Raw genomic sequence first — 17279 nt, forward strand, 5'->3', positions numbered from 1 at the left:
GCTTCGACCTGCTTTCCTACAAAACTGAAGATAATCCTCCCATGATGTTCTAATTTTCTTCTTAAAAAGCATACTACTTTTATTTGATATTTTATAGGTTTCAGACTTAGTAATAATACTGAATCATGAAAGAGCAGTAGAAGCTTTTGCCAAAGGAGGTAATCTTACACTTGGAGGAAATCTTACTGTGGCAATTGGACCTCTGGGGAGGTGAGTGAAATATTTTCCTAATATATTTAAATATAGGGTACAGTTAAGTAAGGAAGATAGTTTTTAAATCTATATATAGACATTAATGTGGCTTTTTCTGATATGTTACAAAACAACCTGGGCAACCTGTATGTTGACTGGATCATATATTCTTGTAGTGTTACACCTTTTAAGTCACTTGTTGCCCTCGTTTGTTTGTGGGGGTTTTATTTGTTTGGTTTTGTTTCTTTTTTTGATAAAGGCACTTATTGGTAGAAGGAAAGTGTTCCGAGGCTTATTCTCTTTTTGCAGGAGGTTGCTTGAGTAGGCTCAATAAGGAGCACAAGCATTATTGTGCCTGACTGAGCTATCATTTTGTTAACTATGAGTCTGTGCTTTCTGTCACCACAGATCTACCTGACAGTAAATAAAAATACACCAAATAATTACTTTTAAACCTTAAAGCAGGTTAAGCCAGCTCACTTTGAAAGTTAAGATTATGTAATCACAGGATTATTTAACTTGGAAAGGGACCTTACAAGAGCTCTGCTCCAAACTCCTGCTCAAAGCAGGGTCTGTTTTGATTTCAGATCTGTTTGCTCAGGCCTTTATTGCAGCTGGGTCTTGGAAACTTCCAAATATGGAGACTACTTCTGCTCTCTGGGCAACCTGCTCGACTGTTCAGCTGTCCTCATGGTTAAATTTTTTCCTTACATCCTGTCAAAACATTTGTTGCTTCAGTTTATGACAATACTTTTTTATCCTTCCACCATATACTGCTGGTGACTTCATATTCTGGATTGCCTCTTCACAGATATTTGAAGGCTGCTAAGTTCACACTGTCATCTCTTCTCCAGGCTTACCTAGCCCACTTGCCTCAGACTATTCTTATAGGACATGTGCCTCCTTATGCCTTTTTTTTTCAGTGATGATTTTTTTACTGACCTTTTTTTTTTTCCATTGTCTCTGACAAAATAAAAGGATAAGATGATTCCTGTTCCACAGGTGAGAGAGATCTATAGATCAAGGGGAGCAGCAAATGTCATCTGCTTTTCAAAGGCATTCAGTATAGCATTCTGCAACATCTCTGTGTCCAAGCAGGGCTATTGTGGCCTAGGTGTCAGGGTGGGACAGACTAGCAAATAGATGAAAAACTAGATAAACAGGCTTAAGAACAGTGGTGAATGATTCATGTTGTACTCAGAAGCCAGGTTTCTGTGGAATTCCTCAGAAGATTCTTATGAGACTGCTCCTGCTTGATATTTTGTCAGTTACCTGGAGGAGCAGATGCAAAACATTCTCTTCAAGTTTGTGGATGGCACCAAATCAGGGGGTGCATTTCAGGGTAGGACCACCATTTTGAGTGGTGGACCTGGAAGATCCAACAGGAAACTTCATGAAGTTAAACAAGGACAAATGCAAAGTTCTGCACACTTGGTTGTATGAACCCCCTGCAGTTATGTAGGCAAGCCTGCCAGGCTGGGTAGCTGCCGTACTGGGAAAGTGCCAGCATCCTGGTGCACAGTAAGTTGAACATGAAAGCGTGCTGAACAGAAAACAGCATCCTGAACAGTGTGCAGCTCTAACCAAAGGAAAAGGGACATGATTGTTCCCCTTTACTTGGCATTTCTTAGACAGCCTAGAATATTTTGTCCAGTTTCAGCCCTGCAGTACAAGAAAGGTGTTTATAAATTTGATTGTGTGCAGACAGTGGGTACCAAGATGGCCAGGGACATGGAGTACATGTATAATGAGGATGGGGGAGCTCAGCTTATTTAACCTGGAGAAGATCTTGAGGTCTTCCCCAAAAGGGAATCACCAAGAAGACAGAGCTCAGTTTATTACTGAGGTCCATGTCAAGGCAGTGGGAGATGATAGTCATAAATTAACACAAGGAAGCTTCTGACTGTTTATGAGAAAAAAAAAATCAACTTGATTATGACCAAAAAAAAATGGAGCAAAATTATTGCATTACTGGCAAAATCTTGGAGCAGATTCTCCTGGAAGGCATGCTAAGGCACATGAAAAATAACAAGGTGCTCGGTGACAGCCAGCATGGCTTCACTGAGGGGAAATCCTGCCTGACCAATTTTTTGGCTTTCTATGATGGGGCTAAGGAAATGATAGACAGGGGTAGAGCAGTTGATGTCATCTACCTGGACTTGTGCAAAGCGCTCAACACTGTCCCACACGACATCCTTGTCTCTAAATTGGAGAGACATCAATTTGATAGGTGGACCACTCGGTGGATAAAGAACTGGCTGGATGGCCGCACGCAAAGAGTTGTGGTCAATGGCTCAATGTCCGTCTGGAGGCCAGTAGCAAGTGGTGTCCCTCAGGGATCAGTTTTGGGACCGGTCTTGTTCTACATCTTTGCTGGTGACATGGACAGTGGGATTGAGTGTGCCCTCAGCAAGTTTGCCGATGACACCAAGCTATGTGATTCCATTGTTATGCTGGAGGGAAGGAATGCCATCCAGAGGGACCTTGACAGGCTTGTAAGGTGGGCTGATGTCAACCTATGAAGTTTAACCATGACAAGTGCAAGGTCCTACACCTGGATTGGAGCAATCCCAGGCACAGCTACAGGTTGGGCAAAAAAGAGATTCAGAGCAGCCCTGTGGAGGAGTTGAGGGTGCTGATTAATGAGAACACGAACATGAGCCAGCAGCATGCGCTCGCAGCCCAGAAAGCCAACAGTATCCTGGGCTGCATCAAAAGGAGAGTGACCAGCAGGTCAAAGGAGGTGATCCTGCTCCTCTACTCTGCTTTTGTGAGACCTCACCTGGAGTATTGTGTGCAGTTCTGGTGTCCTCGTTATAAAAAGGGCATGGTACTGTTAGAACAAGTCCAGAGGAGGACCACGAGGATGATCAGGGGACTGGAGCACCTCCCATATGAAGACAGGCTGAGAAAGTTGGGGCTCTTCAGCCTAGAGAAGAGAAGGCTGTATGGAGACCTCATAGCAGCCTTCCAGTATCTGAAGGAGGCCTTACAAGGATGCTGGTGAGGGACTTTTCATTAGGGACTGTAGTGATAGAACAAGGGGTAATGGGTTCCAACTTCAACAGGGGAAGTTTATATTGCATATAAGGAAGAAGTTCTTTACTGTAAGGGTGGTGAGGCACTGGAATCGGTTGCCCAGGGAGGTTGTGAATGCTCCATCCCTGGTGGTGTTCAAGGCCAGGTTGAACAGAGCCTTGCGTGACATGGTTTAGTGTGAGGTGTCCCTGGTGATGGCAGGGGGGTTGGAACTAGATGATCTTGAGGTCCTTTCCAATCCTAACTATTCTATGATTTTATGGTTATAACTGAGCAGTGATCCAGTTTGCTCAGAGTGTCTGTGGAATCTGTATCCTTGAAAGTCTTCAAAACAAAGCCCAGAGCAGCCTGCTCTTAATTTGATGTTGTATCTGTTTTGGACTGACTGACTGCCTGAAGTGTCTTGAAACCTAGAATATTATGTGGTCCTGTGTAGGACAGAAGTTGTAATCTTCTAATTCTGTTGAGGTCTGATAAGGTCTTACTTGGAATACTTTGTGTTGTTTTGGGCACTGTAAAATCAGGGAAGATTTGTATGTATTGGATAAGGTCCCAAGTCACCACAAACATCATCAGATAATTTTGAAACATGATTAAAACATGGGTTAATATTTCAGACTTCTGAATGCAAGAGGAGGTCTAACGTGGAACATTCACATGAGACAGCATTGTTCTGTGTGCTTCAGAGGAACCAACTTAAATTATGTTGTACTGGAACCTGCCTAAAATGAGAACTGAAAGTGGATTTCAAGTCTGACCCACTTGAATATATTCAATAGAGTTTATGAGAACAGAGGGAGGTGAAACGTTTACTTTCTTTTTATAGGATAAAAAAAAGGACAGTTGCTATTCATGTTGAAAAGACATATTGAAGAATGTTAACCAAAATTTTTTTCCTACTAGAAACTTAGAAGGGGATGTTGCCCTGAGAAGTTCTGCGGCTGTCTATACATACTGCAAATCTCGAGGTCTGTTTGCAGGTGTATCCCTAGAAGGAACCTGTTTAATTGAAAGGAAAGAAACCAATCGCAAGTAAGTTCTCTTTAAATCTGGAAGATTCAGTGAATGCATAGTGATAAAATTAACTAGGACACATTCAATCTGGAAAAATCTTTGTTGTGAGAACATACTGTGCTGAGTTTAGAGTTTCTTGAGGGACAAGGATTTCTTCAGTTCGGACATCTTGCAGTGGGTGTTGAGATGATGTTGAATGTTAGAGGTTATATATATATTAGATGCTTATAGCAGCTTCTCCTAGTGGCCACCCTTGCAGCTCTGCCCCTTACCAAAACCTTTCCATCTAAACCCAGCACCATACTGTAGAAGATAGGTATTGAGGTATTTACTGCATAATAAAATTTTTTAGGCAACTTGAAACAAACAAACAAATATATTTGGTTTAGAGCATCACTGAATTTGGAAAAATGCCCAGTTTATGAAATGGTGCTTCCTTTTTGCTTCCTGTTAAGCTTAAAATCCACAGAACCTCTGAGTGTCTTGCACTTCTATGTTCTGTGTTTCTGAAAACTTTGATTCTGGTAATATCCGCAAAGACTTAACACTGATTTTAATCACAGCATGTCAGTAACTTCTAGCTATCTTCATAAAATTCCATTCAGGAATTCTTTTCATTAAAGAATCTATTACAGTGTTTTGGAAGAGTGGTGTGGTGTTTATTGGTGAGGCACTGGAATGGGTTGCCCAAAGAAGTTGTGAATGCTCCATCCCTGGCAGTGTTCAAGGCCAGATTGGACAGAGCCTTGGATGACATGGTTTAGTGTGAGGTGTCCCTGCCCATGGCAGGGAGGTTGGAACTTGATGAACTTAAGGTCCTTTCCAACCCTAATTATTCTATGATTTTATTAAGTTTGCTGTGTGACTGGATTTCAGAAAGTCTAGTTGATTTATACTGTGAGAACAGGAACAAAATATTACTCACAAAGAATAGATAGAAGTAAGATGGTAGGTAGGCGTTGAGGTTTGCCCTAGTTACTTAGTATTCCATATTTACATCGTTGAATTAGTTCTGTCGCTTCTCAATATATGATCAGTAGGAGAAATACAGGGACAGGGAGGGGGGCAACATTTGCACAAGATTAATTTATCTAGACATTGAAATGTAATGATGATCAAATACCTGGCATATTTTCTTCTGTATCAGGTTTTATGGCCAGGATATTCGTGCAAGTGCCATCTTGCTTGGTGATGTGCCTTTTCCTGCACAAGCAAATGATCTTTATGAAACTCTAGCATCCTTCACTGAAGTATATGAAAATGAAGAGCAAAAAAATAATCCAGGAAAAGCTGTAAGTGAACAAAGAAGGGTTTGGGCACCTCTCTTTCACATAGGCTTTCTCTGCTCCTGAGCTGTTCCTAGTCGGTGGTAATGTTGATGTTCATGTGCCATTCTTCACTATTGGATGCTTAAACACATTGCAGGTACTTCATATGAGTAATACTTCCATTCAAGTATTGCCCTGGTAGGCTCTTATGGACAAGAATGTTGTTGGTTTTGCTTTGAATCCTCCAGGATAATAAAGTATGTCTTTGTTTTTAGGGTAGTGTGTAATCAAATCTGAGGTGATGATTAGAAAAGTTTGTTCAACTATTCCTAATCAAGTTAATCTGCTAGTAGCATGTGGGTTTGATGTGGATACCCTTTTTCTATTTTTCTTCCATTTAAACAATCACATTTACAAGGTCATACTAAGACTGTAGATGTTTTCTTGTAGATGTTGATGTTACAGATAGACAGTATTTACTTCCATCTTTATTAAACCATGGTGAATTACATTACAGTTACGTATGTCACTAGTTCTTCAGTGTGCTTCTGGAGTTCACACAGTTTCAGTGGAGAAAGAGTGACTTTTATGTTTTTTTTTTTCCCAGTGTAACTTGTTCTACCTCTAGGCTCTGAAGTTAAAATTTACTTCCAGGCATGATACAAATTTTTTATTGAAATTTTTACATTTTAGGTAAATGACCCACCTGCTAGACCGTCGTTGAGACCTGAACCACCTAAACCCACTGTTAGACCAACACCACCAGGTTAAAAACATTTTGATAATCATTAATTTGTTCTCTAAATAAAATTAGACACTGAAGCTAATTAATACTATGCAATTATTATAGTACCTTGAAAGCATGTTGGGATAATTCCATGAGCACTAAAAGGTAAATATTTTGTTTGATTTGCTATATATAGTGTTTGTGTACTTACTTAAGCATGTAAGTGTTCAAAGGGAACCATTCATGTTATTGCATGCTTAGAAGCCCCATGGTACAATGAAGCTTCTCAGTAAAAGCAACAGTCCTACTAGAAACTGCTAGTCCTAGAAATTCTGGTTTCTGGAAAACTTAGTTTCTCTTTTAGGTTGTAATTATCTTTTGATAGGTAGATGTCTCCCAGCAGAGCAGAGAAGGCAGAGTTTGATCTTTGTAACAGTTTGACTACTAAAGTGCTATCATTGAAAGTGAGGCTTTAATGTGCAGCTGCTATTGTTAACTTGATTTATTTCTCCAGACAAGGATAGAAGGCAAAGTCCTTATTTCTTTCTTGGGTACTGCTCCTTAGGTAACTGCAATCATTTTATAACTATTGAACATGTATTACAAAAGCAGCATATGAAATATAATAATATATGACAGTATGTTATATAACTTGTCACTTTTTCTCTTTCAGCTAAAAAGAATACAAACAAACTTTATCCTGAGCTTCCAAATGATTATGCCTCTGTGGGTAAGTACTAAGATTACACATATTTTACTAATGCAATGTGCAGTCTGAGAAATCCTAAAAGTATTTTGAAAGACATCTAACAGTATCTGGCCATACATTTTTTTTTTCATTGTCCATATATTAAAATGAGATTCAGATCTTGTATACTTTTCTGAAAATATTTCACAAATGTGAATCTTATTTCCTGCCCTTATATTCCAATATCAATGTTCTTTTTCTGAACAGCATAAGTTCTTTTGCTTTATTCAGTCAGCTTGAAAAATGAACTGAAAGCAGTAAAACTTTTATATTACCACCTAATTGAAATGAAAAAGAAAACTGATATAACAAGCTTGTGCCCAACTCCTTATGCAAGGTACAGTAACTGTTGTTTTAATTAAAAAATGTTTCCACAGGTCATATCTGATTATGCTGGCATAAACACAGATTTTCTTGCAGTTATACTCCTTCAGATTTATGTGCTGAGTTCAAAACTTTTTATTTTTTTTTTTTAATTCTGTTCTGATTCTCTTAAGTTTAAAGCAGTTTTGGCTCTAATGGAGTATTTTTACTGTGTAGTACTTGTGCAGTACTCTTGAACTGTGTGGAGCCATCATCTGGAAATTTGTGATCTGTTAGAAAAAAAAATCATAATAAAAAGTGCTTATGTTCACTTGGCTGCTATAGTGTTATCTCTCGCCAGGATCTCATCTTTCACAGGTAAAAGACTGTTAGCTGTTTAAAGTCAGTGAAATAAATTATTTCTACCATGAAATATATTGTCCCTTTGATTCACAAATGTTTTAAAGGTCTCTGCTATGATCAAAACCAAGACCAAGGCATTATATATTACATACATATATGTTTATATATATTTGAATGCGTACGCACAGTTGCACATATTGCATGCACCACTTGAAAGTAAAATCAAACTTTTGAAAATGGAGCTAAAATCAAGCTTCATAATAGATCACAGTGAAAAGTCTATTTTAGGTAGAGTACTGTGATTTAACACAGTATTTAAATAGTTGTCTGAACATCAAATCATCATTGTATTTTTCATTTCTTGGTTAATGTAATTAGAGATTTTTCATTATAAAGTAAGGTAAATTATATGTGTCATTGTCTTTACATTCTCCTTCATACCTTCTCTGTATACATGCTGTTGATGTGTGCATCTCTTGAGGGGACCAACATAGCAGGATCTTAAGCTCAGCTGTTGATGTGACTTCTCCAGATTAGAGACTTTCTGAGAATCAAAATTTGCTGTTGTGCTCTATGACTTTTACCAGGAAAAGAGTGATGATTCTAGTGATCTGTACTCATCAGCTGTCATCCAAAACCAAAGAAAAATTAGTCTTCTGGCCACTAAAACTAAACTTTCTCACTTTTCTCAGACCAATTGAGAAGAGATCACTAAAGCAGCAGGAAAATCTTGCACACACATTTGCTCTATTAAAGGGAGTGTTCTTTCTCAGGTGCAAGAGACAAGGTAGAAATCTTCAAGAACTATCTCTGATGGCTTTCAGGATTCTTTCAAATAAATATGTAGACTTGATCAGTCTACTACTGAGGATTCCTAACAGTTTCTAGAAATACACAAGCTTATTTTTGAGGAGTGCAAGGGGCAGTAGGATCTGTGTAAATGTTACTCCCTGCAAGAAATGATGTCTCACAGTAAATCTGTTTACTTTACAAGCTTGGCATGGTATATTTTGCTTGCTATTGCAGACTGTATTTCTATAAGAAACAGTTCAAATGACAACTGAATCCTCAGAAGTACTGTATGTTTCTAAAGGCTAGAGAGTTGTTCTTATCACGGGGAAAAATCAAGGTTAAAGTCATTTACCCTGAGTGTTTCAATACCATAGCCTACATGCGCGTTGATGGGAAGCTGGAATAGAGTTGAAGCCTCTTTTACAGCAGTAACATAAGAGTGTATTAATGCTGGATGGTGGAATAGAAGGATGCTTAAGGCCATACCACCTGTCAATAATCTCTTTCTGCATGTTTATAGTCCAGATGATTTCAATAGAGCTGCCTAGCAGCTATAGGTCATACTAGCCAATTTTGATTGCAGGATTACTTGTTGCAACTGATGTTCTGTGGTGATCTGAAAAAAAAAATCTTCAACATTTTTTTGCATCTTCCTAATTAAAAAAAAAAAGATATATATATATTAGTTAACTAATAAAAGAGTATATGAAGCTAACCTTTAGGAAGCTACATTTTATGTGTAATGGCTGATGCAGGGCAGTTTTGATGCTGAGCAACAAGCTGGTCTGGATTGCCAGTAGTAAGGACTTGCTCTTGGATGGGAAGGGAGGAGAATGGCATTGTGTTATGAAGCTTTGGTTTTGCAACAGTTACAAAAGTAGTCGAAAGGTTAAAGCATTAATTTTTCTCATTAGATGGAAGAAGAGCTAGACTTCTGGATGAAACATTTTTAATTATTTTATGTGAGCTGTATTATCTAGATAGGTAATGTAATATAACCTACTTCAAATTGCAAGAAGAATGTTAAATGAAAAACATGTTTTTCTTAACTGACAGTGTGATAACTGAACTCAGATGCAAGTAGATTGTTTTCATGTAACTGAATAGTACTTAAGGTAATGCATTTAGTTGTAGAATTAGGTTCAGTAATGCTTTAAAATGTTTTCAGAAACTTGGTAATACTACAATTTATTACTTTTTTTTTTAATTAACAATTTGCAGAAGCCTTTTACAATTCTGAGGAAAAAGAAACCAACCAACCAACCAAAACCCAATAGTTGATACAGTTATTGAGATTCAGTGAAGTGTGAAGTTTCTACAGTAGCAGAGATTTTTCTGGTGACTGTTCAGATAAAGAACTTTTTTTTTTTAAATATATTAGTTTGATAGCTTGTCACACTAGAATATCTATTCATACATGGTAGTTTTACATTAGTGTTATGATTTCTAATTATTTCTGCTTGGGGTACTGCCGTGGGACAGCAAGTAACCAAAAATGTAGATAAATGGTTACTTGACTTAGTCTTCTATCCTCCTAACATTTTGTTGAATACTGTAGGATTCTGAAAACATTAGTGACATGATTTCCCAGCAAACTGGTAGTAGCAGGGGTAGCAATCTTCTAGCAAAAGTAGAAGCTGGGTTAAAGTGAATGTTGGCGAGAAACGAATCATGAACAGACAGATTGCTCAGAATTGGAAGTCAGGTATTTTTTTACTTTTTCGTTAGCTCAGCTAATCAGGGAAGGACTGGTTCACATTTGGAAAAAAATCCCTTCAAGTTGCCAAGATGCAGAAACAATCAGGAAACAGACATGAGGCAGGAAAGGGGATGAAAATGCAAAAAAAGGTTTTTCATCCAAACACTGTTCTTTCACTACTCATTCACAGTTACGAAAAATCATTATGGGCTTGAGTTCTCTGGCCTCACAAATGCGTGCTTGCTTGGTGCTTCATTCTGCCTTTGCTCAGTAGTGTGTTTCCTTTCAAAAATGTTTATATCAAGGGCTATGGCTACAATACTGTAAGTCCAAATGCTCATCGTAAATCCAAAAGCAGTTCTTTTTGAAATAATAATTTTGCCATAATTTGGCAAAAGTAATGATGCTGTTTGCATCTTTTAAGCAGTCATATGATTTGCTTAAGAAACTCATAAGAACTTGTGCTCTAAAGCCTGTGTTCAAGGTTTTCTTTAGATTTCTCTCAAACTCTCTCAGAAGGCTTTCTTACTATCCACAGTTAATTGAACTAAGTAGTTTTAAATTTGGTTTTATCTTGGGGAGAATGTGTGCCCTCTGATTTTGATTTTTGAACTGAATAAATTATCTGCAGACATTGAACTCTTAAGATTATTATTGTGCATAAAGTCATCACACCCAAGCGTGATTACAGTAAAACGTTAACAAAAAATGTCTAATTTTTTAGCAGAAATTGTCTACTTTGAAAAAAACATGAAAATATTAACAGGTTGTTACTGCCCCATTAGGCATATACCTGTATTGTTATGGGCTAAAAGAAGTGCTGTATCAAGCTTACTGATGAAGACACAGAGGCAAATGAGAAATGTTACAGGCTTCCATCCTTCCTTCAGTGATAGAGTGATTTGCCAACCTCATTATTGAAAATTCATGCCTTCCCATAAGAATTTGTCTACATCTTTTAGACAATGATGTTTGTTGTGGCTTTCTTCACTATATTATAGAGTCCTTTCCGACTCAGGTTTTTTTTTTTTGTTCCCTTCTTGTTCCCTTTGAGACACTTGCACTGTAATCAAGTCACCTTTTGATCTTCCTTGATCTTTCTTTTGATTGCTAAATAGACTGATGAGCTCTTTGTCATAAGTAATTTTTTCTTTCCTCTTCAGTTTTAAATAGTGCTACAAATAGCAAATTCTGAGATGTAAGCTCAATAAGATTTGGGCTCCTAAAAGCCATAATGAATATAGACAAAACTCCAGTCCTTACCTTTTTTTTTTTATTTTAACCTTCTTACATATTGCTACTCTATGTTAAAATGGTTGAGAAAATGTCACAGTTTCACAGAAGGGTTTGTGTTGGAAGGGACCTCAAGATCATCTAGTTCCAACCTCCTTGCTGTGGACAGGGTCACTTTTCTCTAGACCAGGTTGCTCAAAACCCCATCCAACCTGACCTTGAGCACTGCCAGGGATGGGGCAGCCACAGTTTCTCTGGCAACCTGCTACAGTGTCTCTCTATTCCCATAGTGAAGAAAACCATTTTGATTAGGCAGTACCATGAAGCTGCGGTAAACTCAATTTGTTCAAACCCTCTCAGAGATGCTGCTTTTCATGGTTATTGTTCTGTTTTGCAGCTCTCTGAGGGCAATAGCATAATTTTTACTTGTAACTTCCTCTCCCATTTCTTATTTTACATGCATGCTTATTCTGCAGTTCAGTTTCCATCTGACTTACGATCTTAGTATTCTTAGAGCTGTTATCTTGTAGAATAATATTGATCAAATTCAGGGAAAAGACAAAATATAACCTGGAACATGGACAGCATTCTAGCTATCTCTTCATTAATTAGTACTTCAAATCATGTGTACTGCTGAGCTTATTTAAAAACAGTGTAGTGAAAAGATGTAATTTTTAGTTCAAGCTGCTGAAAGAGAGCATCACTCTAAGCAAAGCAAGCCTGTTTTAAAGTTGCAAGCACATAATGTGTGTTGAAGCAATCACTTTGTTTTTCTAATGTGCAGCTCAAATTAGTTTTAACAAAACTAGTACTATTTTAGGACAATGCAAACTTAACTGGAAATCTAATATGCTGCTATTTATATCAGTTGTGCAGTTCCATATTTAGAAATGCCCACTGACAAAAAAAATTCTGACAACTAAACTGTAAGAAAAAATGTAAGTGTTCCCAAATCTCCGCTTGATGAGTGACTTCTGAGTTAAGTATTTTTATGGTAATTAAAACTAAACACTGCAACAGTAAAGTAAAAGTATCTCATCAGTTTGGAAGCCAGTAAAAATCAGGTATCTCTGTGGTCTCAGGCTAACTTTTTCTCTGGTGTAATACCTGAAGTTTTGCTTTTCCTTTGTTGTCAGAAAACATATACTTAAAGCCTGTCTTTCTCGAATATTGACAATATTGTAGGTCTTGCTTCTTTCTGTATATTCTGAATCAAGATTATTTAAAATAATGTCATCATTCTGGAGATTCATTTGCCAATTTGAAAAAAATTAATCAAAGCTTTTAACTTCTACTTAAGTGAGATTCAAAAATGGGTTTTGTACCATGCTATCTGCGTAGACCTGGAAGGGACAAGGAATCCAAAATCTGTTGGTTTTACGGATGAAGGAAGGCTCCATGGTTCACAATAAGGGAAAAAATGCATTTTGTTTTTGAACTGGAAATTAAGTCATCCATGGAAATATGGTTTATTTCTGTCACTGACTGATACTTAGAAATGTTGGCCCTGAGTCATTTTCATAGGCATTAGACTGTACACTTTAAAAGTCTATTCAGTAATGGATGTTTGTTAACATGGAGATAAATAGAAAAATCTGCTCCACCTGATGGAGCGTTGATAAAGGAAGCCTTTCAGTTGAATTTTCCATATTTTTCTGTGGTATTTCTGGGCTGTTAATCACTCCTTGTAGATAAGGAAGTTAACTGGTTAATGAAATTATTCTCCCATTGTGTGTCTTCGTGGGGTGGGGTAGACATTTTTTATGGTGAATAAAAGATAATTATTTCAGTAATTAACTGAAAACTGAATAAAATAATAAAATCAGATAGATGCATATTCCTTTAGATGCTGTGTATCTGGAACTGATAAAAAGCCACTCTTCATTATTCAGTTCATGAACTTTTCCAGGAAAAGCAGAGATTTGCTGTAGGATCAAGTTGAGCTATTTCACATTGTAAGCAAGAACCCTCATCAAGCTGTGCAGAAATCTGTTCCTTCTATGCTACAATTTGAGGAGGAAGTCTAGGAGATTATAAACTGTAAAATCAGTTAAGACAGCTCAGTGTGACTAATAGATATTTGCTGTAGAAATTTTTTTCAAAGTAAGATATATGATGTATCTGTCATAATCCTTCGTGACACTGTGTAGTAATTTAGTAAACGTGAAGAAGTTAACTCCCAGAAAAGTAAAAAAAAATACCTTTTATTTTTTTCTTTGTGGGTTTTTCTTTGTGTTTTTTTTCTTTTGTTTGTTTGTTTGTTTTAAGAGTTTTAGCTAAGCTTGGGTCTATTTTTGTTTTTCATGGCAAGGCTTGTGACATGTTTATATTTAGAAAAATAAAACATCCATCTGGAGGTCCCCCACAGTATTAATTTTCTTGCTATTATGAGCTCTTTCTTAATGCTAACCGAACCCAGGAAATCCCAGGAAATTATTTTTGAGACTATTTTTATCCCTGATTCACTTTTACTAAGTTCATACTATTACTAGCGTGAATGTAATAAATCAGATAATCAACCTGTTTGTGGCTTATATTGTGACAAGCTGAGAGGAAAATATGTAGCATGCAGAACTTCACTGGTCATACTGAAACAAATAAATTACTATATTTAATCAACTAACTCAAAATACAACAAGGCACAGAGAGATTGAGGTCAGACATGCTAGGATGAAATTGGTGTCTTTCTGATGTTTGTATGCAGGGGCAGAGAGCTGTTGTGCTAAATATGAGCCAGATATATTGGCAGAGAGAACAGTATTTTTTCATGGCATTTTAGAATAAAAATCAGGTAACTGGAGCTAAATCACAGGAAAATCTCAGTGTAATCTATACTTATTTTTTAAGTGTGGTTCACAGCAGTTAAAATATGAAAATGTTCATGTGAACATATAAATGTTAAATGGTATGGGTTAAAGTTTTCTCTGAAGCCCTTGTCAATCAGACAGCTTAATGTTTTGGCATATTTGTGAAATAGATGCTTTAAAAGTTGTTTCAGTGCTGTGTCCTGCATTAGATAGTATTTTCTTTCTTTATTATTCAAGTAGTAGGACAAAGGCAAGTTTAAATTGCTTCCTTATCTATTTATTTGGAAAAGTCTTTGGGAATATGAGAGCTTTTGCTTCATTAAACCTGGTAGAAGCCAAACAAGATTTTCAAGTACTTTAAGGAAGTGATAGGTATACAGGATTTCTATTCAGACTCTGGCAAAATGCCCTGTTCTTGATCAACTTGAGATGAAAGCTAACACTGATCTAAGAAACAGAGACAATTTTGCAATAACGGTAAGGTGATGCTTACAGTTACATCACGATAGCAGGGACAAGAAGTTTTGCTGCATCTGAAAACTGCATGTTTGAGAACATCTTGTTTTTTACATAGTCCCCTTATCTCTGCTAAGAGGCAGGAAGGAGATGGAAGGAAATACTGTGTACAAGTCCCTGGAAGGATACTGAACATCTACTTTATACTAAGTGCTAACGGAAAACTCTGATACTACTTTCATTGGGAATTCTTTAGATGGAAAAACCACTTTAAATATATATTTCCATGACCAGTAAAATTAAGTGCCATGATTCCCAAAAAAGTGATGTGTTCTCTGTCATGGAGGGACTGGGGGTCTTGCCTCTAGTTTGGCTGTGCTAGTTCAATATTAGATTGTACAGATCAGCCAGCTGGATATTGCTGATTGCACCAAGAAGGTCATTCACATATTGTAGAAAAAAATGGCAGTTTCTGAATAAGAAATAGGAGGCCTTGCAAAAATAAATCAGTAAGGCAAACACTAATACAACCTTAAAGTAATGTGACAAATAACTGTTCTAGAGCTGTTGTAATAATGCTTCACACTTTTACAAAAAGTTACAGTTTCAAGAACTTCTTACCTGATCATGGGGAGGTCTGGCAAGGATTTAATTCAGGCTTCTGTGGTTGTATTCCACTGAGTTTCACTTTCTCATTAACAATTTTATCACCATCTTAGGCAACCTTGAAATAGTCCTTTTCCAGTTGTTTGTTTCGTTAAGAACCCCAACTGCAAATAACCTCTAATGGAAAGGAAGTGTGAGGTATTATTAATCTGTTCATACACTGTGAAGCTTGAAACAGTCTTCCCTCTTACCTCACTGGTTCATGTTTGTGTTCTTAGCAGACCCTTTGCTATTAGGAAGGAAGATGTCAAAGGAAAATAAAAAAAAATAAGAAAATAAACTCTTCTGTAAAGAAAAATAGAAGGGAAAACTTACTCTGGTACACAATTTCATGTACTGGTCCCTTGCCATAAACTTCAGACTATCTCTTCCCTAGTCCTTCTGCCAGTTCTGTTATTTGTCAACTACAACAGAAGGATGAGGAAGAATTTAGGATTAGTGGTACAGCTGTGTATAGAGCAGCAGAAGAAGTTCATGGTTGTTGCACATTGGATGAACTTGAGTTAGTGACTGAATCCCACCTGCATTACAATTTCCTCATATTTGAACTAAGGCATGGTTTTTGGTTTTGGTTTGGATTTTTTTCATTTTGTTCCTTTGGTCTGGGTTTTTTTTGTTTGTTTATTTTGTGTTTGGTTTTGTTGTTTTGTGTGGGTTGTTTTTGGGGGGGTTGGTTTGTTTTTTTTCCTCCACAAATGTAGTTACTACAAGCTTTTTCTTTTGAAGGAGCATCTACACATCCAGTATTTCACTTCACCTAGAGCATATGTAGCATTGCATCATGTTCACAAAAGTATGAAGAATACTGTTGTTGTGGTTTAAGCCCAATTGCTAACTCAGAACCACACAGCCACTCACTCACTCTACCCCCCTTCATGCCTCCCACTCCCAGAGGGATGGGAAGGAGAATCAAAAGAATGTAACTCCTACAGATTCAGATAAGAACAGTCCAGTAACTAAGGTATAACACAAGCCACTACTGCTACCACCAATTATAATAATGAAAAGGGAAATAACAAAGGAAGAGAATAGAAACACCACCGGCTGACCGATACCCAGCCTGACCTGAGCAATGATCTAGCTCTTCCAAGTAGCTGCCCCTGGTTTATATAGTGGGGATGGCATGCTGTGGTATGGAATCCTCTTTGGCTAGTTTGGGTCAGGTGTCCTGTGTTTGCTTCCTCCCGGCTTCCCTTCCTCCCTGGCAGAGACTCAGAAAGTCCTTGATCAGAGTAAACATTACTTATCAACAACTAAAAACATTGGTGGTATCAGCATTGTTCCCAGGCTGAAAGTCAAAACCACAGCACTGTACCAGCTACTAAGAAGGAGAAAAATGACTGCTACTGCTGAACCCAGGACAAATGTCAATACCATTTTTAATTTTAACTGAAAACTTCAGAACTGTTAGCTATTTCATTTCATGAACTTTGTCATAGCTGTGTACTTTTTGGCCAGACTGATGCAGTGAGTATTCAGCAAAGGCTGGCAGTGCTAGCCTGGGAAGTGCAGCGTGAACACAAGTTAGGTGATGGTGGCAGTCCAAGATCCTTCATCCTCATGAGGGTGAATGTTGTAAGTTGCTGCGTTTGCACTCATCAATTTAGGCATCAGTTCATGGATATGTGCTGTTTCTAGCCTCAGTTTACAGAAATTGTTCTGTGATGAAGTAGGGGTGTCTGCCTTTCTCCTACAAGTTCACACTGTAATCAGATGATGCAGGGTTGTGCCATGGGATACTATAAGTGGAAGTAAAATTGTGTGTCACCATTTGGCAGAGCAAGGAAACATCTGTTGAATACGTTTTGAATTTAGAAGCTGATGGAGACTATGGTATAGGTAGAGTTAATAATATCTGTACTTGCAGTAGAGTAATGTAACAGCAATAAGTAATTGTCTCAAGAATAAATTCTAGCATAGATTTCAACCGCCCCTGAGCCCTTTAACCCAACTAGCATTAACAAGATTTTTC

The 17279-nt window shown here is 37.4% G+C and overlaps 1 protein-coding gene across 1 annotated transcript in view; it reads left to right on the plus strand.

Annotated features, from left to right (window-relative positions):
* Positions 1–17279, plus strand: part of SH3YL1 (SH3 and SYLF domain containing 1) — a 51893-nt gene that overhangs the window by 19407 nt on the left and 15207 nt on the right. Inside the window, exons 5-9 of the mRNA XM_034060513.1 lie at positions 98–210; positions 4135–4263; positions 5393–5537; positions 6207–6279; positions 6914–6970. Of these exons, the coding sequence (XP_033916404.1) occupies positions 98–210; positions 4135–4263; positions 5393–5537; positions 6207–6279; positions 6914–6970 (517 nt within the window). The remainder of the gene's footprint in view (positions 1–97; positions 211–4134; positions 4264–5392; positions 5538–6206; positions 6280–6913; positions 6971–17279) is intronic.

The sequence above is a fragment of the Melopsittacus undulatus genome, chromosome 3, assembly GCF_012275295.1.
Source record: "Melopsittacus undulatus isolate bMelUnd1 chromosome 3, bMelUnd1.mat.Z, whole genome shotgun sequence".
NCBI classification, from domain to species: domain Eukaryota; kingdom Metazoa; phylum Chordata; class Aves; order Psittaciformes; family Psittaculidae; genus Melopsittacus; species Melopsittacus undulatus.